This window comes from Pieris brassicae, chromosome 2 (assembly GCF_905147105.1).
Source record: "Pieris brassicae chromosome 2, ilPieBrab1.1, whole genome shotgun sequence".
Lineage (NCBI taxonomy): Eukaryota > Metazoa > Arthropoda > Insecta > Lepidoptera > Pieridae > Pieris > Pieris brassicae.
In genome coordinates, this window is record NC_059666.1 from 14,387,112 (window position 1) to 14,414,453 (window position 27,342).

The 27,342-nt window shown below is 32.2% G+C and overlaps 1 protein-coding gene across 4 annotated transcripts; it reads right to left on the reverse strand.

The window, feature by feature from the left end:
- Positions 1–25,349, reverse strand: LOC123719944 (glycerol kinase-like). Of its 4 annotated transcripts, XM_045676286.1 has the most exons (14): positions 22,721–22,860; positions 15,807–15,889; positions 12,009–12,165; positions 10,391–10,492; positions 10,055–10,272; positions 8,833–8,942; positions 7,950–8,055; positions 7,184–7,376; positions 6,023–6,200; positions 5,717–5,797; positions 4,643–4,767; positions 3,608–3,745; positions 3,240–3,326; positions 1–1,802 (listed from the first exon to the last, which is right to left on the reverse strand). In XM_045676286.1, exons 1-14 carry the CDS (start codon positions 22,755–22,757, stop codon positions 1,705–1,707), a joined length of 1,713 nt encoding a protein of 570 aa, XP_045532242.1. In that variant the 5' UTR covers positions 22,758–22,860; the 3' UTR covers positions 1–1,704. The 4 variants fall into 4 exon arrangements, with proteins under 4 accessions (XP_045532242.1, XP_045532239.1, XP_045532241.1 ...); XM_045676283.1 differs by lacking the exon at positions 1–1,802 and having other exon boundaries at positions 2,222–3,326; XM_045676285.1 differs by lacking the exons at positions 1–1,802; positions 22,721–22,860 and adding an exon at positions 25,213–25,349 and having other exon boundaries at positions 2,223–3,326.
- Positions 25,350–27,342: the final 1,993 nt, after the last annotated feature.

A 27,342-nucleotide genomic window follows, 5' to 3' on the forward strand; every position in this document is an offset into this window, starting at 1 on the left:
TATAAAAAACAAACGGATCAAAATTATAATATCACATAGTGGAACTTACTTATTCTATACTAAATGCGTTAAAATGTAATGGACCCAGAAATACTTGATAATTCCTTTCAAGAAAAAGCCTAATTTTTTTAAATTATATATTTTAATATAGTACTTGACAAGGCAATCTTGCACTTGAAGATAAAAAAATAATAAATTATTTTTAATTTAGTCACAAGTGAGATGTTGTTAGGAAGAAGACAAAATTTCTCACATGCGTTTACAGGAATGGCAATATTACACACAAATGGTCCTATAATAGAAAATATTGAGACTCTAATTTAACATTAACAAACATGTATCGTTATTTGCTCGCTAATAAACGTTAAATTGGTATTTATATTAAATTTTGATTAATTAATTTTACAATATTTGCGTAAATGATGATCTGCTTGGCGCCAAAATACAATGTAATGTCAACTGTGAACGATGTACTCGTAGTCGCAACGTCAAACTGACGTGACCCTATCGTGCATTTGATTACTGGCCATGTACAAACATATAAAGTTTTGGCCATATAAATAAATAGGAATCTACGATAGGGTCACTAGTACTAATAATTAATTAATTATAAATGTCATTTTGTATAATTAAAAAGTCTTTTCAATACATTAATAAAACCTAGAAATCTACAATGATTTTTAAAATACAAATTGATTACATGATGATTGATCAGCACTTATTACCTAATATATAAAATTACAAATTAAATGCTTTAAACACAAATTTCGGAGTTACTTAGTTTCGCGTAGGATTCAAAGTCGAGACAGTGCTTTAAGTACACAAAAAACCGTTTTTAAAGGTGACATACGGAAGTCTTAGTTCGAGCTTAGACTCAACTCCGAATCTAACGGTAAACGTAAACACAATTTATCAGATTATGAACATGACATGTCTTTTTTGTATTTATTACAGAATGTTTATTAAATCGTCTTAATCCTAGAGATACATTATAAAATTAGAATCGCTAGCAGTGTTAAAGAAAAACAAATATTTCCCAGTTCAAACTAGCAATATAAACTTTATAACATATTCGATACAACAAATATTATATAGTGGTGGAAATTTTTAAAAAGTGTAAATGTTGCCTGTTATAAATACTGTACAATGTGTCAAGTGACTGAATTAAAAATCCGTGTTAAATATAATAAGACAAACATTATTTTCACTTATTATCTACAATATAGTTGGGTTTCTACAAATCATAGTTACACTTTATGCTAAGCAAACAAAGTAATTCTTAATGCTCTGTTTACAAGGCCCATATGTGAAATACATACATAAGAACTGAATACGATATCTTTGAACTTAAAACCTATCCTTCAATCTAAAATAAAAACTAATATTCTTAACGCATTATATTTTTATTAATGCACAAAGTTTTGTTAATAGATTGAGAAATAGGTGATTCACATATTATACATTAAGCCAAGTAAAACAGTTTAAGCTTTACAAAATATCAACTTTAAATAAAAAAAATCACAAGCCATACATAGGAATTCCTTCCTTACGTGTAAAATAATAATGTCCTAAAAAAACAAGGTCTTTTCAAAACATTTTGATCAAATCATCTGTTGCTTAACTAAAACTATAAAAACCACAAATATAAATACAATGGTATGTCAAAAGGGTTTAAGGGAAATGTCAAAATAATTTACTAATTTATCACCTATTTTTGAGCACAGAAGATACGACTAGCATCGCAAAACTACCAATCAGGTAAATGGTGGCGGGAATAGAGGCTAACAGCCTGTATCTTTCCTCTGAAAAAAAAAAGAATATTTTCATAAGCACATTACTTAACCATAAATAACACAAAACTGGCAATAGTATAGCGTTGCCATAGAGTATAGAACCCACACCTTGCACAAACGTTAAGCATACATGATTTTTAATATGTTATTTGACTTACAGGTTGTTTTGATGTAAAACATATAAAAACAAAAGAGGAAATAAGATGTAACACGGAATAAATTAAAGGTACTTATCTTTCTTTTAGATATTTAAGTTATAGATATGTTTTCATTTGTTTTATTTTGTCATATTGTCCTTTCTAAGTATATTCAACAGTAAGAAAATATTTTGTAGTCCATCAGCAATTAATAATTATCCCAATACATGCAGGTAAATTTATTATTAAAAGAAAAACTAAATAGATATAATAATACTTTTATTAACTCGAGTTAGTACCAGTCTTATTAATACTGTTAAGCGAAGTAACATTATCTAAACAAATTAAGAAAATCATAATACATATAAGAAGGTATTTATAACTCTAAATAACTTTCTATTTTCTAATTTAATTTATTTTTTTGGAAATACATTTAATGTTACTTAAGAATATTGTGCGTCCCTGGGAAAAAAATATTTGATACCGATTCAGTATATTTTTTAATTTTATTTTTCAACGGGAAAACGAGCGGAAAGGTCATTTAATGTTAAGTGATACCACCGCTCATGGATGAGTGTGTGAGTACACAACCAGAAAACTCGCGTGTGCTACCGGCCTTTTGGAATTTGCTACGCTCTTATTTTGAAGGACTCGTAAGCCGTTCTGCTCGGCAAAAGGCTATAAAGCGCGTTTATTCGAGATATACATCTTTCGTCTTTATAATATTAGTATAGATATAGAAACATTAGTAGTTAAAGTTTGTATTAAAGAAACCGCTTAAAAATCACCAGTTATGTCAGTGACGTATGTGACAGTTTGGAACAAAGATTTTTAAAAATGGCGGGAAGCCTCTCAAAATGCATTCGGCTTTTCATTCGTGCGATTAGGACCCCCGCGTCCATTTGCAAATCGTGTTTCGCTTCAACCACAATAGGATTATCATCAGAATCGAAAATTATTTCTGGATCATTTTCAATAATTTCCTCAATAGTCGTCCAGTCGGTTTGCAACTTTCTTTTATTCTTGCAACACTGACACGCCGTGTGGCCACATTTAATTTTACTCTGGCAACATTGGCATATGCCGTAATCGCATTCCTTTTTGCTCATGAAATACTCAGCGTCATCTAGTATCGTATGTTCATCTTGAGGTGACTTTAATGGTACAAAAATAGAGAATTTCCTAGCGGAATTTTGAATCAATTCGTCTATACCATCGTCTGTGCCGGGTTTGTCTATGGACGCTTTTCGGCTGGAAGGCGGGGAAATTGTGTCAAAACTTTGTGTGTTACTATTTTTTCTTTTCTGACCTGTCATTGCGAAGGATTTCTTTGTCGTCGCCCAGCCGAGTGAGCGCTGCACGGCCATTTTCCATTTTGTGTACCTCGCGTCACGATCTGCAATTCGTAAGGATAATAAAGTTATATATGTGATATGTGTTGAAGATTTAATTACAACTTTTTTTCACATTTATGTAGTGTATTAAAGTAGTTTCTAAACAGGAATAGAACCCAGGACAACAACAACCATATGAACTATACGTGTTCAGCGCAACGCGGCCAAAAACGTAGAACAATAAAACAAATTCACAAGAATTTACGCCGGGAATCGAGGCTGCTTTACCAAATCCTAGCCAATGCTGGAAAATATTATGAGAAATGCTCAGAATTTCCCTTACCATCATCTGTGGTGGTAGGAAGGAATGTATCAGTGGGCGTGGCATGTTGCTTCCATCGCTCGCAACTCCAAACTCCAACCGAATTTCCAGCCATTATAGCCACACCCAACGCCGACATGTCCCAAGTATGTGCACGCACTGGTAACACAAAAATTTCATCCATAAAAAAATTGTTAACTATATTTAATTAATGTCTTTTTAACTGTCATTCTATAAAACAAAAAATAAACACCTAAAACGTATTAATAAGTACAAGAAAGAAGTAAGAAACACTCGTATTTTAAACCGTATCTCAAGTCTTAACTTTTTTAAACGCTATCCTAAATATTTTTTGTCTTTTCAAGTTCAGTACTACGCCATTTGGCAAGATTAAAAAAGGCAGTGTCTTAGAACCTACACGAGTTGTTCTTTATTCCGTTAAGTATTATTCACAGGATTAGACAGGCAAACCATTATTAGAAACATGCTATGTCAACGACTACACTGTGAGCGTATTGTGTCACGTGACTGACGTAAAAATCAATATTATTTTATATATTTTTTAAAACAATAATAACTAAAACTTATTGAAATAATCATAATTTTTTTTATGGAATCTCGCTGTTGGCCTTAAGGGACTTTACAGCTCAGCTCGGGCTCTTTTGGCGAGCGTAGCTCGGCCAGAATGGCGTTTTATCTCGAGGCTAGCGCAAGACCGTCTCCTGTGAGACTCGAACCTCGGCTTGGGCCGTCGCGGGGTGGTCAATCGCCTGAAGGGCAGGACGGAACCTCACTGGAGTGAGCAAAGTACGAAGTAAAGGTCCTTGGCCCTCCCCTTTCCCGGTGACCTCGGTTTTTTACCCTAATCTGTGTTTGGCGAAATAATCATTAATTGAAAGAAAGCACTTTTACACCGGATTGAAGCTATGTATTATTTTAGCTTCAATCCGGTAAAACAGTGATTTCTTTCAAAGTGTAAAAGCTATTAACAAAAGACAATACTTTAACTTATTAAACTAAATAGCCTATTAAAATACGCTTGGAAAGAATACTCACAGACAGGAATGCCAATAAGATCGGTTTGCAACTGCATTAATAAATCGTTGGACGTCATTTTCCCGTCAACGTTGAGCTTAGACAGCGGCATACCACAATCTTTGTTCATTGCTTCTAATATATCTCTGGAAAAGGTATATATAGTTCAAATATGATATAGTCTATGAACCATAGTAAATGTGTAGTCTATAGAAAGCATACTTTATTAAAAAAAGTAGTGGGGCTCCAATCTCAGATTTCTGTATCCAAATCGTAATCATTTATTTTTTATAGAAAAGTATGCCGTTAATTTTTCTGTGTAACATAGTTTCCCCAAGAAGTTTACATTCACCATACAAGCGAGTGTTAAAAGCGTTTTTTGAAGAATTTCTCCATTTCCGATGGAAGTAATTTCTTCGACGAGTTATTCTTTTATAATTTTATATTTACGTACTTATATTCATTTACCGTCTTTCATAAATCTATCTCAAATAGCTAAAAACGCAATCAAATTGCAGTGATGTTGCTGATAGAAAGATGTTTTTAGATTGACACGACAAAGAACCGCCAATATTAAAAACCATATCGTACGCACGTACGTTGTTTTAACGTATACAGTAAAAAACACGTGAATTATCAATTTATATAAATAAAAATATGTTGCTAAGCGCAAAACTCGAAGACTGGACCAAATCAAGTAAATTTCTATTTATTCTTTGAGCTCCTAGGAAGGTTTTTGTGGAAGAAAGGTTTCATTTCGTAGGATCATATCAAAATATTTTATATTTTGGTATATAGCTATTAAAAAGTTAACAAAAAAGAAATTAAGGCGACTTTCACGCAGCTAGTGATATAATAAAAATAATAATCACAGGCCCTTTAATTTTTTCCAAATTAGTTTATAAATTCCATAAATAATATGTACAAAGTACATTAAAAAGATTTGTATTTGTATTGATTGGCCTTAAGAGAATTTTATGTATTAGGTGTTAATTAGTTTTACATACAAGATACTTTATATTCCTCGGGTAACATTTTAGGGTTTTTCGAAGAGGGTTAAAAATAAATGTCCTTATTTATGTAGTAAAAACTCACCTAGTCTGAAAACAGACGGCTTCCAGAGCAGCGCGAATGATGTGGTTCTTTGTAGTAAACGCAGTGAGACCACAGATTATTCTAAAAAATATTTACGCTTGTTTACATGGTTTGTTTAAAAAATAATATCTATCAAGAGAAACATGCATAAAAATGTATATATGTATTTTTAGATTCTATAAACAGTAAAAAGTATTACTATAGGACTGTTATCAGTTTAGTTGAAACTATGTATGCAGAGTTACTTAGTTTGTAATACGTTTTTATGATAAATTCACAAGGAAATATTAAATATATAAATCATACCCTCTTGCATCCTTCCGCCAATAGGGCGCATACAACCCACTAAAAGCGGGCACAAAATACACATCGCCCGTCGAGAAAACTTGTCCTGCTATGTGCTCCGTATCTTGGGCCACGTTCTTAATCAATTTCAGATTATCCCGAAGGAACTTCATCGCACCACCAGCTACTGCTATCGAACCTGGAATATTTAATTAATACTAATAGTACATATACAAGGTAACAGTATTTGTTAAGAAGACAAAGGGACGCTTGTAACGGACGCTAACAAACGATCTCTTATAGGTGAACCTAACAAATCATTATAAAATTACAAGCAACAATCTACACTTATACCAAGCTAACATCTTCAATAAAAAAATACATGTTTTCTCTTTCGATCTGAAATCTGAAAGTCTGTTAAATGTCAACGTCTTTGACAGCAATCTAGTTGTTGGAATGTTGTATATACGTGTTCTGTGAACTGTGAATGTAGTCAAATGTTTAAGTGATACATTTGATACATTCTTTAATTGGCATTTAATTTTATTTAGACAAAATTAAAGTTCATAATTTTTCAATGTGTCAATGGTTGCCAGGGTAAAACATGGTTCAGAATTGATTAAAGGATAACTACTTAGGGAGTATGAAAAATGTCATATTAAAATCTTCAATATGGGAATGAAACATGTATTTAAGATATATTTATAATCATAATATTTCCTATTTAGAAAAATCTTAGGGTTATATATAATTAACAAGCCAGAAAAGAACTACTCAAAAAGAGATCTTAGAAAAGAAATCTTAGAGAGAGCTTTTGCCTCAAAGTCCCGTTATTGTATAAGTTGATATGCAGTGATAGTACATATGACCCATATAACAAAATAATATCAAAAATGTCTTAAGGCATGAAAAACAGGGAATATAAGTTATTAGGCAACGGGCGGCCTTATCGTTAACAAGCGATTTCTTCCAGGCAGACTTACAATAAAATAAGACTAAACTATTAAAAAGTAAAAGCTTATCTTAGGGTTATGTATATAAGTAGCTAATGACGAGGTAGAAAAGAAATGCTGAAACAGAGAAAGATTCTGAAGTGAATAAAGACTGATCTTGTCTGATATCAAGAGGAAAGGAGTTTAAGACTTAGTAACTTGACTAAAAAGTCTAACTAAGTTTTTTTACCTTCTAAGGCGTAAACTGCAGGTGCATTTGGTCCCAACTTGTAAGCGACAGTCGTCAACAGCCCATGTGTCGATTGGACCCGTCTTGTACCAGTGTTGTATAAGAGGAAGCAACCGCTCCTATACGTGTTCTTCGCTTGGCCGGCTTGAAGGCAGTTTTGTCCTACCAGCGCTGCTTGCTGGTTGCCTAGTATCTAAAATTGATACGTTAACATATGTTTAATCGTAGTCTGTGCAGACCGGCGTTTATTGACAAGACTGTTAACGTCATTATTGCTCGACTGTAATTTTCTTAAAATTAAGTGTATATTTTTTATATATGAAACGAGTAGCTAATAGGATTTATATTAGTATACGCCACGCCCATTATCTTTTCGCACTTACTACCGAATTAAGATAATTTAATACCATGCAAATGCAAGTTTTCCGTATTTTCCATTAAAAATAAATTATTGGTATTAATAACCGCCACGCCCATTCTCTTTTCGCAGTTAATACCAGATTAAGATTAACCTGTAACCATGTAAATCCAAGTATTCATTTTGAAATTTTTGCATTTTTGGTACCTACATTTGAATGTATTTTCTTTACACGGATGCACGTTTCTTATTCATAAATGTAACAAAGCTAATTAATAAGCTTAAACAATAAATACCTCTTTGATAGTTATCTTTGAAAAAGATTATTTCCATTTTATAAAAATTCCTTTTTTTTTCACTGTTATAATAAAAATAACAACTATGTGCAGTTATAAAAATTATGCTTACCCCGGATATCCGGATGCCATCTAGAACTGATCCGTCCCTAACTATTCCATATATTTCCGAGCTGCTTCTAATTTGTGGTAGAGACTCTCTATGGATGCCAAATAATCTGAAAACACCGTTTCTATTTAATTTTTCATAAAATCATTATTGTATTTTGTTAACATGTCGGATTGAAGCTATGTTATAAACTTATAATTATTTACATAATTTTGAATTTTTCCGACGTTTCGCGTGCTTTACAGCGTCACGCACGCTCCGCGAAAATAGAGGACACCGTGAGTCATTTCTGCAAAAACCCGCCATCTTTTAGTCGATACCAACTCCGGGGAAATAAATACAGATAACACAACTTTCTCTACAGCTGTGATACATTTGACATTCAACACCTTTTGTCTTCAGTCACGGTGACTACGCACGCTGTAAAGCACGCGAAACGTCGGAAAATTTAAAATAATTATAAGTTTATAATAATAATACATAGCTTCAATCCGTTTATAAAGTGTTTTCTTAAAAACATGATTTTTAATATCTTAAATCTAAATTTCAATTCAAGGCCAAAGAGATGGGCCGTTAGAAGGAAGAAGTCGTGGTGGCGGAAGGTATGGATGTGGACCAGCATCATATCCGCCGAGGAGCCTTTTCAACTAGCGCAGGATACACGGAAATTGAAGTTGTTAACAGCCAAAATTAGCTATAAGAATCTAAATAGAAAGAAATCGCAAAATATGCTCCTAAGCTCAAAACTCGAAGTCAGCTGGACCAATTCAAGTATTTTTTTTTCATTTATTCCTGGAACTTAGAAAGGTTTTTATGGCGAGACAACTATTTTGAATTAAGACATTTCCCCATGCTCTGGAAACAAAAGTTATTTATTTGAACTCACCTACACAACATAGGATCCCAATTCAAAGTTTCCAAGTTCATCAGCAAAGTCCTAGACGCGTTCGTTACATCGGTTATATGCAGACCACCGTGTGGACCACCGGTCAGGTTCTAAAATAATTCCGTTTTTTGTTTAAAACACTTAAGAAGTAAAAAAATTTTGAAGTGAAAAAAAATATTTATTAAATTTTTCATTTATTCCTCTACGAATTGGACAAGCTAAGGACTACGTAATTTTATTTAATACATTTTTTTTACATTAATGAAATATAAACATGTTGTCAAGAATCTCAACAGAGGCGCGCATAAGGAGTACCGAGAGTTGTTTACGCCGGCTTTTTCTCTTCCTCTGTGTTCTTTGCTAAGTAGGGATGTGTACCGCTTAAAATTTAATGACGTATAAGTGATACCTATGCAAAAAACTCCGTTTTGTATCGCGCAGCCCGGATATACAACGACGGATACTTAAGCCTTGATTTGTTTAAGCTTTCGCGGAATATGGTTAAAAGGAGTATTAAGAATACAAGATACAAAACTGAGTTTTTTGCATAGTTAGTGTTGATATGGGAACGTGAAACAAAGCACGATACGATACGAGTCTGGTGGGCAGGAACAAGGAAGGAATATAATGTGTTAGTAATACTCGTTTAACTAATTTAACTTTCGTGAAAAAGATCGTAATAACCATAAAGAAAGTTTCAGTTTAGATTGTAACTCTACCAAATAATCTTAAAATATAATGCAACAGTTTAAAATCACCCTTTATTTGTTTTTAAATAATATACTTCTGTTTCACTAAGGAACTATATTATTACGTTCTAAATATTTGTGAAAATTATCGTCGTGATGTACAATTACTGTGTTGTCCGTAATTTCATTCAGTGAAACGTTCGTACAACGCTTTTGCCCTTCAGTCTAGTTAGATAAGTTACTGTAATTTTAAATTATTATTTTTTTACTATTTACGCTAAATACATACAACAATGGTTAAAAACTCGAATAGGTTTTCATTTTATGTATATATATTTGTATATGTAATATACTTAGAAAACATATTTTTCTTTTACGACTTTGTTACACGGGGTAATCGATATTGTAAGACATCTATCGGTTCATATAATATAAATCTCCTCAGTCAAGCATAACGAGTTTTAAAAATATATTTGAAAAATCTACTATTAAGATTATTAAGATTTTCCATACAAATAATTGAAAAAACTCACCCATACAATCCACGAGTCAACAGTACCGAACATAAGCCGCTTATCTCTACTGGCTCGTCTCACGGCTTTTATGTTATCCTTCAACCACCGCATCTTGAGTGCGCTGAAGTAGGGGCTGATGGGTAGACCGCATATGTTTTTTAGATAATTCTTGTTCCTATCCGGTACTTTTGCGAGTATTGCATCGACTGTACTGTCTGTGCGTATGTCGTTCCATGCTGAAATAAAAGAACAATTTAACTTATAATTATTATTATTATTGTATCCGAAGCATAAGGATATACTATGTTTATGAACAAGTTAAAAAATATAACATCTATAAATTAGGTATATTACCTATGGCAGGATGGAGTGGTTCACCGGTGAATTTATCCCAGGCAATCGTTGTCTCCCTCTGATTTGTAATACCAATTGACAATAAATCTTCTTTGGAGTAACCTGAAAAAATAGTCCTATTATAGAGTTACCTATGAACGTCATTTATATCTATCCATATAAAAATATATTATTCTATTTAGGTTCACTGCCAGTTCAAAAATTAAGCAAAGAACGAGACGAACTAGCTATAAACTCTTTTCTATGCACGCTTGCAAGGAGCTGTAATCATAACATGGAATGATTGCAGATATTAATCCGCAAAAAGTTATCTGTGGATAAAAGGCGCGCAAACATTTGTTTTTTTCTTTTATCGCACAGAACACAATAAAATAGCACAGTTAATAATTGCGTAGTCATATCTGTTATATGGATCTAATTCAGGGTAATGAAGAAATTCGAATAGAAAATTGTGGGAGATAGCGAGAAACGCGAAACATTAATAGAAATAATTAAAGTCAGACATAGTAAAATAAAATTATATACTTTATAAAACACAAAAACGTATTGCGTAAATCTTTTATGACTAATAAAATAATAAACAATATTATAAATATTATATTACACCTGTTAAATTTGGGAGATCAAAGATACCAAATCAACATATTTCCGCTCCCCTGAATATCGAGGAAACTTATAATTATCTACATCACAGCGTTTGCGTTTTCAGAGACGCGACTTGTTGAATCATACAATTATGTTTAAAAAATATTTTTACATAAAAGTTTTGCTTTAGGAGCAAATTTGTTTAACCGAGCTTATTCTGTTGTATTTTATCAAAATTACTGATATGTATGAAACTTATCAGATACAAAATTTATTATATCATTTACATAACTCGAGTGCTCGTGTAGTAAATAAAAAATAATATTAGGATATCTAGGTTTTACTTCAAGCGAGTACAACTACAATAAAAGAAACATAAATATATATGTATTTTAAAAACGCGAGCGTAATGAGTTATTGAGAAATGTACATAAGATACAGAAATTAGGCCCGGCCCACTAGTTTTAGTATATATCTATATTTTAACAACTTACTACTTTTACAATTGATTTAAGGCAATTATATAACTGTTTATAGGTCTTAATCAACAACTTGGAGTACTGTTAGATTCCGAAAAAATTATAGGCATGAGCAGTGTTGGCCTAGTGGCTTCAGCGTGCGACTCTCATCTCTGAGGTCGTAGGTTCGATCCCCGGCTGTGCACCAATGGATTTTCTGTGCGCATATAACATTAGCTCGAACGGTGAAGGAAAACATCGTGAGAAAACCGGCTTGCCTTAGATCCAAAAAGTCGACGGCGTGCGTCAGGCACAGAAGGCTGATCACCTACTTCCTATTCGATTAACAAATGTTCACGAAACAGATCATAATCTGAGGCTGACACCTAAAAAGCTTGTAGCGTCATTGATTTATTTTCATTTTAAGAGTCGTAAAAAGGGGACCGGATATTTATTATTGTTTGGAGACTACTATAAACGCGAACAAACTATACGTATATGACATGCATATACTTTGTTAGAGCAATGTAGCAAATTAAAATCAATAATTAAAATCAAAATAAAATGTAACCCACCTATTTCAATGAGCTGGTCGATCACGTATTCCGCACACTCCCTGATGTGATGCAAAATTTCTAATGGATCCTGCTCGTACCAGCCTTCCTGTGGCTGCAACTCCGTCTTATCTAGCTGATAAGCTGCCAATTCCTCTGACTGTTCTGCTTCGTATATCTGAAGAATTAAAAGAGCTATGTGTATTCTTGAGTTCCCTATCCATTTAAATACAATGTGCCAATATTAATATCCAAACATTATTATATCGTGAAAATGTATGGTGCTAGCAACACTGACGTCGGTTATATCACATTTAACTCAGACAACACAACTCTCTGTAGAGGTGTTGCTAAAAATATGATAAACCAAATATTTCTCCGGAAAAATACCGGCAAATATTTTTATTTGATAATATGCTTTTACTTAAGCCTGATAGCTAAAAATAGATGTAGGGTCGAGCTTACGAGGTCAAAGCATCGAAGTATATTAATATATTAAAATAACCAATTAAATGTTCGTCCTGAAAATGATCTAGGCTTCTATACTATTCCTGTCAAACGAAGCTCACACACACACACAGTGCACACGTCGTAAGAACAACGGCATGACATAGACCAAAAATATACCTTTCAGACACAAGGCATCTACTTTACAAAAAAAGATGGAATTCAAATCTCAGATCCATAGAGAGTTGTTACTGCACTTTGCATTTTAATTTATTATTTTATAATCATATCAATGAGAATAGACATTACGTCCTGCGATAACTACTTAGTTTATTTATTTACAAAAGCTTGCCAACGCTCGGCACACTTATACATTGGTACTTAAGAAACATAAATATATAATAATGAAAATGAAACAATTCCCATGGCCATGAAAAGAAAATTATATAATACATGTATTCTACCATGTCTTACTTATGGAGGTCAAACTTGGCCTGCGACGAGAAAAAACAACCAAAACCTAGTAGTTTGTTAACGCAGCATGGAAAGAAGCATGGTTAATATAGGACTACGAGATCGATGGACAACAAAAATAAGAAAAAGAACAAACGACAGTGACGTTTGACAAAAAATAAGAAAACTTAAATGGAACAGGACTGGACATATAATGAGGACTAACAAAGAAAAATGGACTAAGGATGTAATAGAGTGGTACCAGAGGAACGGCAAAAGAAACGAGGAGGTCAAATTAAAAGATGGGAAGACGATCTACCAAAAGGATGGAGAAGGTCTGCCAAGGATAGAGAGACGTGGAAACAATTAGCCTATGTCGACAAACAACCTGACCAAAGTGGTTCATAATCAATTTATTATTTTGCTACGTGCATTAAGTTTAAGAATACAACTATTTTCTAAGAATAGCATGAAATTTAAAATAGTCAGAGAATAAAGGGCTTTTTATTATTATTACTATTGTAAGAAACATAAAATACTAAATTTAATTTGACAAGCTTATAAGAAAATAACAAACGAAGATAAAATAAATTTATCGACTTTTAAATTATTGAAAATAAAGGAAAATTTATTTCACATTGCGAGTTGAGCAATTGGGTCTTAGCGTAAGTATCTATTTTATGTGTTAGTTAGTTAGTTTTTATTCTAATGTAAGTAAATGGCTGTATTCGTTATATAATCCTTGTGCATGTTTGATAATAATGAAATTGATGCAAGCTATTGCTCGACGGATATTAGCTATTCCAAGCCAATCTGTCCATATATATATTGTGTATCGCCCTAAATGTATTTAACTGGAGAATGGTTTATATTTATTTACTAAAGTTTACCAAACCTTGGCACTCTGATACATTGGTAAAAAAATAAAAATACCAAATATATCGTGGTATTATAAGCAAAACTTACAAACACGAAGTAAAAAAATACATCGATTTGTATATTATAAAAACTAAAAGAAAATCTATTTCAAAATGTATCAAGACCTAGCTCGTTTATTAGAATGTTCAATCAGGATATCGGTGTGCTTTGGCTAAACACTTTCTTCTGAAAGGCAGGACGAATGTGGCACCTAGAGAGTACACGAAATTTAAATTTAGTTCAAAGGTTTCGGCTATCAACCTGTTTCTTAATATAGATGTACTATATACGTTCTATATCAATAAAGTTCTTGTCAAATCAAAAACTTTAGTTAAAAAAGTTAGTAGGTACATTAGCAGTAATATATGGAAGAAACATGTTCACCATGGTAACATTATCGAACTTTCATGAGAATTTGGTTAAAAAGTAAATAAGCTACATAATAATGAGCCGTTATTATTAACAATTATGGGTCTCAACATCCCTAATGCAAGCTGAGGAGAGAGTGGTGTGGTGGCAGCAAATCGACGTATCGGTTGTGGATTTTTGAGACGGAACCTTCAGTAATGAAGACTACAAAAAGGAAGATGCTCAAAAATAAAAAAAAAACATGGAAGTATAAATGAGTTTCAGTCACTTTATCGTAATAAGCAGAGATATATATCCTCATTAGCTAGCTCATACATTATCAGTCAAGGACAAAACAATCTAGTACAATCCATCATAGTGATAATTTTACGCAAAAATTAAGAGTCATATAATATATATTAACACAGTATATTTTACAAAAGGTTTACTACGCGTCAACCATTAAAAAACGTACTTTATAAAGGTCGCTTAAAAATTTATAACTCTAGCTCGGCTGGACCGACTTTCATGGTTTAATTTGTTGTATTTGTCCCGGCGGAAAGTACACAAACGAAATAGATTACCGTGCCTGGTATACGCATGTCAAACCTGGTTACTCACTGAAAAACAAGAAAACCAAGCCAACAAGAAAAACAACCAACCAAGTAGGTATGTCAAAATAGTCTCGAAAGGCCTGTTCTAGGTCTGAAATTTAAATATAGAGTAAAACTAGAAGAACGACTAGACTAGTATTTCTTCTAGTTTTACTTTGTCAGGACAAAGCTGTTACTACTAGTAAAAGATATAAATGGAAATGGACGAAAAAAGCGACGCAACGGCTTCGTCGCTATGAAAAAAAAAGGTAGACAAATAAATATATGTGCAGATGATATAAGGAGAGCAGCCGACCCTATGTGGCTATATAGAGCTAGACACCGAGAAGAGTGGACGCTCTTAGAGGACACCTATGAGGAAAAGCTGTAAAACATAAATAAACCGGCTTGCCTATTTATTATTAGTGTTTATAGTATTCACATTTTCATGTTTAGGATAATAATACAAATAGTTCCGAATAGCATAAAACATTGAAGAAAAATATAATACAACATATTAATAGGTTTCGTAACTAATTGTTTAATGTTCATACCGTTGATTTGTTAAACTCTCTCAAAATGAAAGAATGCATTGATACGATAGTCGGATAGTAGTTTAGCTTGTTCATATAGGGAGCAAATGCGCAGGAGGATCATCTGAAGTTAATTGATACCGCCACACGTGCGTTGCCGGCCATTAAGAATTCGTACTCGTTAGTACCTTCGAATTGATGAATAATTCGGTGAGAAACTAACACATAGTGGTGGAATTAAAAAATGTACCTAATGTCATTAATGAAAAAGGATTGACATAGTTTTATTTTTTTTCTTTTGTAATCGCTGTTTAGCTCAGCTCGGGTTGTTTCAGCGTCGAAGTGAACGACGTTTGCAAACATTTTGTTTAATATATAATATATATAAGTCAAGCACATACATATACTAACGTAACGTAACATAACTTGAGACTTGTTATGCTTTTGATGGCATAATATTTAGTCTTCCTTATCTTCGAGATAATATATATCTATTATGCTTGTTCGTATTATAAACATTTACTTACAACAAATCTGACAGTCTTGGTCCCATCATCAATGGCTCCCACCAGCGACTTCCCCACACCTTCGCGGACCGGCATTTCTGCGTCTGAAACGAAATTTAAAACCGTTATTATGGTCTTATCACCACGGAATACGCAATTAATGCAGACTGGTCCAGCCCCGAAAAAAATGAATGAATATTTCGTTAATAAAAGTTTTTAATAAATAGAGACAAAAAAAATTGACAATTACCATTGCCTTTTAAAATATCAATAAATTGACAAAGACCCTAAAGTATTGCATTACTAAAGGACTACAACGTGCATCCTTATGTTTAACCCATATAAACAACAAGGAGTTTAGCAATTCGACCTATAATTTGTTCGTGTATGTTAGGCTGATGAGGCCTTCACCCCTTCGGTGGTCGTGTACTAATATTAAATACAAAAACAAATTCATAATGTAATCCTTAATACACGACTATAGGTTATTTTGATTATTTATTTAAGATATCCTATAGAAAACAAAACTTTTAACGGTTAGAGCGAGTTGATCTGAGTTATTTGCATTTTTTTTAAATAAAAAATATCGCCTATGGTTTTCAGTGTGCACTGGGGGCACTTTAATCCACGGGGCCCTAGACTGCTGCCCAAGCCCTTAAGTAGATCCGCCCCATGTGGCCCTTACAAATAAAAAAATAATGTTATTAAATGAATCGATTTTATTATTTGTTAAATGAAATGAATACTAATATGTTAAAATTTTCCACATAGTTATCAATATCATTAACACTTATCGCTTAGTCGTTAATCTTTAGCTTTAGTGATATTCACTATTAAGAAATACCAAGCAAATAATAATTTCCCATATCAATTTATTATAAATATGGACTTTGAACGTGTTATTCCCGTCCATTGGTGCACATGATTGAGAGCGGTAAAAAGTAAGCGATGGAAAGAACGTACCAATTCTTGAAAGGCCGGCAACGCACTTGCGAGCCTTCTGGCATTGTGACACATCTTCATTCTTTAACATTCGTATCCATAGCGCACCACGCATCGTCATCTTACCATCATATTTGTGAATATGTCATCCTCTATCTCTTTTATGTAATAGAAGGCAAACGGACAGGAGGCTTACCTGATGTTAAGTGATACCGCCGCATATGAACACTCACATTACCAAAGATTCGCAAGTGCGTTTCCGGCCTTTTCGGAATTGGTACGTTGTTTCTTAAAAGACCCTAATTCGAATTGGTTCGGAAATACTTCAGTGGGCAGCTGGCCACATAGCGGTGGTGCGCGGCAGTTATTTTTACATAGATTAATAGTTTAGGCAGTGCATTTCTGTGTGAATTTTTATAATTATTCAAACATCGGCTCAGACAACGCAGGTTCAACAGCCCCCCAGTATACGTGTTGTATTTGAAGTATGTTAGACAATTACAATGAATGACACATTAACATAAATGCGATAAATGGGTGGACTTTGTTCAGCGATAAACTAATTCGTGACATTGACAGAAAAAAAGATTATTTCCCCCTTATGAATTTCTCTAACGCATAAAACATTTATGTTAGTAAACGGATATTTAGTATAGAGATTGTAACTTTCTCTTCTTTCTTGAACATAAAAACACCTATACACACAATTTATTATGAATCCAAGTCCTTGTAATTTTAAAACAATTTGAAAATTGTTGTTCTTTTCGCTATATTTCATGTCTCTAAAAGATCATAAATATAAAAAAATAACAACGTGCTGTGTGTAATTGACTCCTAAAATGACATTAGTTCAAAGTCCATTTAGGTGTTCCTGCATTAAAATCTGAAAGGCTCAGACCAATCTAATTCCATCAAGTCACTGGCATTACATACGATAATTTATAACGCCGTCCTGTTAAAAATCGATAGAGAGTTCCATCTACAAAACAGTGTAAAACTTTAAAAAATTCCATTGCAAATGCGGATCGCAAACGAAAAGGTCACAAAAACAATGTTTTCATAAATTTATCTCATATAAGGCTAGGCTTTGTCTTATAAGCCACTTAAGCTTTTGGCAGATCGCCAACTTGACTTTATTTACTAGTGAAGTTCAAGGTTCCGTTTGAACGGACTAAAGCAAATAAAAAACGTTAAAAATATGTTTTGATTGCTAACTAAAATGCAAGTCTCATAAACAGGGCCGGATTTAATCTCGGGGCAACAAAAGAGCCCCCTGGCCCCAAATTATATTATACAATTAACAACTTTTTCAATCACTAATTTCTTTTGTAACCAAGGTTATTTTAGTATTTAACAAAAATATAAAAATAACAAAAGAAAAGCTGTTTACTAGCCGGAATTGGAAACTTTTTTTATAATAATAAATTACTCTGTAACTCTCAACAGACAAAACAAACAAACTTCAACCCTTGGGGACAGAAGTTTGCTCACATAATGAAAGTATATATAGTATATATATATCTGTCCCTTGTTGACCTGCTCGAGTAGTCTCGGCTATTGCTCCATCATCACCAAATGGCGATTATGAGGACTTTGTTAACAGCGTCTCCTAGGCGCAACATTAAGAAGACAGTACAAAAAACTAAAAAAGGAACGAAAAAATACAACACTTATAAAAACAGTGGTAACGTTCTCTCAATATCCGTAGCGCTAAGGTGAAAATCACACGATTAATGTCAGGAGTAATAGGACTAGCCGACAAAGAAAGACAATTTATACCATCTCAGCATAAAGGCAATGAATGGTTATAGAAAGGTTTTTCCTCTAAGCAAAAGAAGACTGGGCAGCCGTGCTAATACTTGTGCGATGATAATAACAGCATTGAAACGGTATCGTAACACTATATCTATAGAGATTTATGGTTTTTATTTAATATGTTTTAATGACAAAGTGACAATAATGTTTCTATTCTTATTATTTCCCATTTTATTTATATTTTAAGTTAATATGTTTTCCGTCCCCCATATAACGCGGAGATTTTCAAGTTGTTTCTGTAGTGTGAAATTTATTTGTCAAGTCCATAATTAGTTTTGCATTGCACCTTAGCACCTGTTTTAATTTTTTTGTTATAAAATTAAACTAATGAACTATATTAAATTCGTGTCACTAGTTTTTGAATTGTTCTCGAGAAATCTCCTATTTTGCAACACAGTTTCCTATAACGCGGTCCGGGTAGGGGGTACTGTTGCTACTGCACTGATATATAGGAACCACAGATGAGGATCTGGTCATCAACAATACAGCGATGTCTCTAGTATGGAGACTAACATCTGTATGATTAGTATTAAATGTATTTTACGATGAAATTATATATAACAAACTACCTGACCTTCATAATGAGGAAAACAATCTTTAACTACCTGTTATTTACAAAATTATATGACAGCTACACCATTTATCCTCAATTACATACTTTTATATATTTACAGAACAATTAGAAATTACACAAAATACAAAGATAAAATTTAGCAGTTATGAATTCTAAACCTTGAGCGTTTTCCCCCCAAATTTAGGGGCAATCATAACATCTTGAGGTTTCTAGGAGGTAAATTTATTTAAGGGAGGTTTTAGGGCGTACTTAATTCAAGATTGTTTTTTTTTTAAACGCACGGTATAAAACAATTTATATTAGGCCCAACTAAAAAAGTGCGTGCGTACAAAGTACACATGTCAGAAGTGAAACATCTTTGTAAATTAATTATTACTAAGGTAAAAGCCCCAATAGATAATCATGTACCAGTATATGATCACTCCATATATTTTTATATCGATATTCACACTGTTTACATAATGTATACGTGCTAATGATAATTAAATTGAAATTGAAATATCAAAAAGCTATATTACTCCAAGATGTACATTTTATACTAATTCAATGTATTTTGATGCATATTTGAAATTACCTCTAAAACCGAGTGTACAACAAATCTATAGGAATTTGACTTTTTATTATTAATGCTTAAACATTATTAATAGCAATCATTTATCATTAGCAAAAATAAAAAAAAACACTCATTTAAGTAGTAGTGCCCACAGATTCCTTTACTAATGACTAAATAGATAAGAGGAAAATAAAAAAACCGCAATAAAACGAAACGAAAACGTTTTCATACCATATAATAGATAACTTAAATTTATAGGGCCAAACAATCACACGCCAGGTCGTCCAAAACACGTTCGGGTGTTATTTTGAGATTTGATTTGTTTTTGTAAGCGCGGAATATATGTCTATATATCAATAACAATATATGTTGTCAATTCTCCATATTAATATACACGACTGTTCACAGATTTGGGTTACCCATACTTTGCACTACTACTTATTAAATAAATAAATCAGTGGCGCTACAACGGGGTTAGGTCTGTCCCTCAGATTTCTGTATCTGTTTCATTATCATTTATCTATCTAATACGCAAGTAGGTGATCAGCCTCCTGTGGGCTATGCCTGACACAAGCCGTCGACTTTTCGGGTCTAAGGCAAGCCGGTTTCCTCACGATGTTTGATTCGTCGTTCGAGCGAATGTTAAATGCGTAATATAATGAAAGTACTTTTTAACTCAATAAATATTGATTTATATTACTAGATAACTAAATGTTAAACTTAAGCTTCTTTTCCGTAGAACTATATTTAACATTTTAATTATGCTTTAGTTTAAATTAATGAGTAAAATGGTTTAAAGTATAGGGATTACCTACACAAGCTGTATATGGTTTAATATTATTATTTTACAACTACAATTTACTTCATAATAAGAATAAGGCCAGATAAGGATATCTTTTCTTATCGGATAATATTCTTGTTGTTAAGGTTCATTATACCTAAAAATACAAAATTTGTGTTGATAAATTCTGTTATATAATATTATTAAGTCTTGCATTTCTTAACGAATTTCCAAAAATCTAAAAAAAGTTTTGCGGAGCTGTTAATTCAATGTTTTTCAACCTTTTTTACGTCATAAAAACCCCCCCTAGCCTAAGCTTTTTTATAATTCTGATGATATGTAATATTTATATTTTGATTGGTAACTTAAGAAAATTATATGGTATTAGAAGAAAAAAAATGTTTTAAAATCAATTTCCAAATATTTTCGAATACTCCTGTGGGCTAGTCCATAACAACAAAAGCTGTACCTCAAAGTACTTCTAGTCTCAATGTTCACTGTCAAGCGTTTACGCAGTACCAAGTTACCATGATTAAGATTTATTGACTAAAAGTTACTTTAAGTTAGTAAACTAACCTACAGTCGTAAGGTAAGATCCAGAGACGCGAGACATGTCAAAATCCAAACGTTTTTGAGCTTGAAAGTTAGCGCTAAGAATTTTGCATTCAGTTAAATATATGTTTTAGCTACTTTACTTTGGTGGTAAACGTAAATTCAGATCCTAATTTTTTATCAACTTTTCTTTAGTTGTAAATTTAGACCTTAATTTTTAGCTACTTTACGTTAGTGATTAATTTAAACCTTAATTTTTATCTACTTTTCTTTTGTGGTAAAGGTAAAGTTAGATCGTCATTTTTTTTTAATATCGACGTTCACATAAATAAATGCATTTTTAATTTCTGACAAGTTTTCAACTACAGTTTTAGGTCGATTTTCATGTGAAAAGACATCAAACTGGTGTCATTTATTTTCATTATAATAATATATTCATTATACTGTAAGTTCATAAACTCTGGTTCGATAAAAATTCATTAGCGAGCATCAGATAGTACAAAATGTGAGGCAAAAATCACGAAGTAATCAAGTGTCGTGTCTCTTCTCCGAAGTAATTAATTTAGTTCTAATTGGATTGTATATAAACAAATACAGACTATTTTGACCGTGCATGTGTGTAGCACCACCGTAAAGTATATAAAATTAAAAAGATAAAATGTACAAAGATGCCGATTTCTAAGTATATAATTATGATAAAACTTGGATAAAAATGTTTAAATTTATATTCGGAATAAGTAGTGCTAAGTTCGTTGGCATTCAAATAAAAATATATGTTTTAATTTCAATGAATCAATTAATACCTACACGCTTTTTAATATTACATTAAAAACTGTAGTATTTATTACAAATGTCCTGTAATACCTACGTCACAATATAAAAAAATGCCGCTTCGTGCTATGGAAATCTCACTAGAGATATTGTTAATTTAAAAAATAATTTCTGTGTGTCTTACCCTCATCCATGTTTAAATAAGCGTCACACAAATGCGATCATCCAATCAGAGCACCTTCTAAATTCGAATTTCAACTTTCGAGACGCGCTTTCCCGCGCATTTTCCGAACCGTACTGAGGAGGCGCGGTCCGTCACACCCGCGACATATCATTCAACCTCGCGTGACGTATCTTGACGTCACAAACAATACCAGCCCTGCTGTGTTGCAATTTTTGTCCCCAAAAGCAACATTTTTATTAAGGTCACCACTACAATAACTCGATAAGTGGTTTTAGTTGGTATTTACAAGTACTATCTACTTATTTAGATAACATTTGAATTTACACGTTACACTTGTACGAGACAGTAGGCCTTATAATTAATTGGGTTCAATGACCTTTGAATTTTACGCAAAAATAACTAACATCTCTTTGTTATGTTAAACTGGATATTTAGCTTACGTTACGAATTTTAATTTGATGATGAAAATGTAAGAAGTCTTTCCCTTTATACGGTATAATTATCATAAGTATAATTATAATTATTATTTAATATAAGTACTAAGTATTATTTATAACAATAGCCAATTATACTAAAACTTATCGGCCGTTATAAAAACCGCGATCACACGACCGTTGCATAAGATGCCTGCTTTTTAGTTTTTGCAATGTTTGTAAGTCAATAATTTTCTGAGATGAAACGATTCGGTTTTAGTATGCGATATAAAAGAAAACAAATATCATAAAAAAATTAATGTTAATATGTATGAAGACAATTACTTTACCGTAAACACGATGCTGACGCTGCAAAACACGCTTCATTCTTAATTAAATATATTAAAATCACACACATCACATCTGATCATTTCATAAGAAGTTGGCAGACTGCATTTTTAGTCATCAATGCCAGGTAAAAATAGTCCTAAAATGTACACGTTATAAACGTATATAATTTAAATGACAACATCACATTCATTCACAGGAGTAACAAAACGATAAAAATAAGGTAGAATATATCGTGACTACAAAAATATCGTTAATTTTAGTATTGTCTTTGGTTAACATAGCTTTTACACATTGAAAGAAAACAATTTTTAAACCGGATTAAAGCTATAAAAAAACGTCGGAAAATTTAATAATTAGAAATTATGTAAATAATTATAAGTTTATAATAATACAAATAGTTTTAACCCGGTTAAAAAATTGTTTTCTTTCAATCGTTAATTTTACTTAACACGAACGTTATAAAAAGACAAAACGTATTTCATTACCCGGACGTTTTTTCAAGTGTCTTTTTGGTAAATCGCCAAAATCTAGTTTTAATTAAATCAATATTGTCAGTAAAGTCTATCAAGTAAAGTCTCGAATAAGCCATGACAATCTTCTATTTTTCCCGATGATGCTAAGTGTTTGTTATTATGACATTTCGTTTTAATGCTTGTAGACAAAAACTTCATAAAAAGAGTGGCAGAGAGTTTCTTGTCAGTTCTTCTCATCCGCTGGATTGCCTTGATTTTAGGAACTGGTAGGAATTGTAATTTTAAGTTCCTTTTTTAAATATTGAAGTTCATAAATGTACATAGTTACCAAGATAGATTTTACTAAAATTGTATTGCCTACCTTTGACACACTGTGATAAAGTATCCGTATAACCTATCTATATCCCTAGTACGGATATAATATTTTAGTAGTTCTTTTGGAGTATAATATTTTAAATGTGCAATTTACGCGAATGCAGCAATGTATATTACGGCGAATTTTCTAAACAGCTGCAGCGACGTAAAATTGATTTTAAAAATAAATATAACAAACCTTAGTTTTAAATAAACTGAACCTTATACTAAATTCCGTGTAATTTATTTTATGTCATATAAAAACTAGCTTATTATTTCTGAAGCAATCTGTTTTAATAATAATTTTTTAAAAAAAATTACATTTTTAGGTTAAAAATATTAATAAAACGCGAAGCTACACAACTTCGTACAGTCATAAGTTACAAATATAAATTTTAATATTGCACTTTAACGGCGACACGTATTTTTATGGAATGCTAAATAATATGAAGGTTACATGAGAATTTAAGGTCATTTAAAGAAGTAAATTTTCATTCACAATGCATTATCATAAGTGTCAAAAATACCCAAAATATATGAAGATATGTTATACCTTATTAATAAAGTCATCGAAATAAATTTATAGCTACTTAGTTTACAACATTCATCATTTTTAATATGTTGTTATGCAAGTCCATTAATAGCTTCTATAAATGCTATAATGGAAATTCCCTTTTCAATATCCTATCTCAGCATTCCTATTAGCTGCCTTCAATAAACTTATGTTGTAATCTTATTAGGCTTCTTCAGGAATTAAATAAGTAAATGAAGCAAATTGTTTATATTATTTATCTATTAAATATATTTGTTAAGTAAATCTTATTATCCTAATACGGAACATCTTTTAAGGTTTTAAAATTAAAACAAAATTGTTTTACTCAATATTTAAATTGACCAAGTTTTGAGTGTAACATGATGGTCAACCATGTCATGTAATAGTTAATTCTTCATGATATAACATATTAAATTTAAATTGTTGAAACACTGACTTCTTACTTTATTAGTTATTATAAGTTAAAGGTATAACATAATATTAAAAAATACACAATTATTGTAAATTTACACTTGAGTATTTCATTTGAATATACACACAATTTATTTATAAAAAAAAATTGGTCCAGTCTAATAAGCCCTTAGAATAATATATTAATTTTGTGTTATAACTGCTTGTATTACTAAAGTTTTTGTAGTAAAGAGAAATCTTTTAAAAAATAATTTAAATTTGTACTAAACATATTTTTTAATAAATATGCATAAAAAATTAATGGCCATTATATAGATAGAGCTAGATTACTTGGGATATATCAAGTATTCAACAATGTTACAAAATCCAAATGATAGTTTCAGTTTCATTATGCACATTACTATATATACAGGACATGTGGACATGACAAAATATATAATAAATGCATTTGGTTATAACAAATGGGTTCTTTTAATATCAGTGTTAGATAAGTAATACTAGATTTTATTATACCCATTTAGCAACTGCTGTTAGATAGCTGCTGCTGGTAATATATAATTGGACACATAAATGAATTATATTTTTCTTATTTTAAATACTATTTTGGGACGGATCATTAGATTTTTTTACCGTTAACAAATTCCATAGCACTAAAATATTATCTTTTAAAAAGAAAAATTAAATTGCTTCCCAACTTTACCTCTTTAAAACACCGAGACCAAGTGCACAATGTTTTTAAAAGAGCATTATTGTTTATTTAACTTTAACCAAAATTTAATTTAAAGGAAACTACAAAAAGTCACACATAATCCTAAAACACAAAAATCAAGAAACTGAATTATTTAATTTTCACTTTTGAACTTGATAGATGATACTCCACTGACAATTGACTTATCAATAATATTAAATATTAGTTTATGGACAAAATCACCTTACGGACTGTACGAGCCAAGGCATTTTGCTCACTCAGGCTTTCTTAGTTTTATTCGTTTCATAGCAATTAACTATATACTCGCTCATATTATATACGCGAGTGGTTAATATAGAGTAAAACAAGAAACCTCTATTATTTAAAGCACCCCGATGACCCAGGAACCGTACATTTTGGTCCATCGAGCCATCCAGAACCGTACATATTGGTCCTTCGAGCCATGCAGAATCGTACATTTTGGTCCTTCGAGCTATAGGGTGTTTCAGTTGATGGCGTTAGCATATTTCACCGTTTTCCTGAAGATCGGCGCCGTGGAAGAACATCCCACTGCTGGTTTATTGGGTCATCAAGCAAGTCAAATACCATCATCCGCATCAATAGAAAAGAAGAGAGAATCATTTTCAAGGATCCAGAGGGGTCAAAAATATATTCAACCTAGAACAAGGTGACGGATGTCAATCTACAATGGAGAGAGGCAAGCTACAGTGTTAGCTACAGTAAGTCCTTTCCAATTGTTTTGAGCACAGAATGTATCCAGGAGGTACAAGCATTTACAGAGGAGCGTAGCATAGCAAGGAACTTCGGGAACTAATATAAATGCAACATAGCAATAGAGGAAAGCAGCAATTGTAGTAAGTCCTTTCCATTTGTTTTGAGCACTATAATTCTGAGAATTATCTCATTTATTCTTAGCATTTTATTAAGTATTTGCCGCGCACCACCACTATGTGGAACCAGCTGCCCACTGAAGTATTTCTGAACCAATTCGACTTAGGGTCCTTCAAGAAAAGAGCGTACCAATTCTTGAAAGGCCGGCAACGCACTTGCGAGCCTTCTGGCAATGTGAGTGTCCATGGGCGGCCTATCGCTGCATTGTTACTGCGTATGGTACCGCATTGTTACTGCGTATGGTACCGCATTGTTACTGCGTATTTTATAAAACATTAATTTAAGAATTTACTAATTATTATATATGCACTAGTAAAGCATAATGGAGCATTTATTCCAAACTTTATTCACCGACAGCCTGAAATCCATCAAGTATTCAAAAAAACCGAAGAGATGCTTTGTAAACAAGCAGCTTTATTAAGAGCGTTTGGTAGGATGTTGGAACTACCTAATCTGTACTCGGCATCCGACAAATGTGGCCTTGAAGAAGCCCTAAAAACAATAAAGTCACTATATATAGGCGCTAAAAGAGAAAGATAAATCTCAAATTACATTCTATAAATCTACAGAAGAATTTTGTAGAAATACATATGGAATCACCTGTACTTAGGGATTCACATAATTCAGAAAATTCATTATTTGCCTTGAAATCAGCTAATAATCAAACCTGGGAAGATTTTATTGTAAAAAGCAACCTTCATCAAAATGTAGCATCAGCAAAAAATCGCCGTTGACACATTTCAATAAACGAGGAAATCTAAATTAAATGCAATATTGTCAATTCTGCAACTTATCTAACCATGGCCTGTTTAATTGTCAATCAATTTTAGTAAAAGATTTTAATGACAGCGTTGATACAATTTTAAGATTGCAGCTTTGCACTAATTGTTTACTTAAGCATGAAGTGGAAGTTTGTTTCTCGCGTAAAAGATTAAGCGTAAGATTTGTTCCCAAAAACATAACACGATCTTGCATAATGCACTTAGCCACAATTTGTGGCTGTGACCGAAATTGGTTAAGTAATCTGTCCACTAGCAGGTGCCGATCTCTTATGCACGCGTATTAATAGTACGAATAAAGTTGTGATTTGTTAAAATTGTTATTAATTAATAAGTAATGTAATAATAGTGGTAGTAGCCTAAAAACCTAGGAGTAAAAACACCAACCAATAAATGTGTATTAATGTTTGCTAACAACAAATACAATTTTCTTAGACATCACTAAAATTAT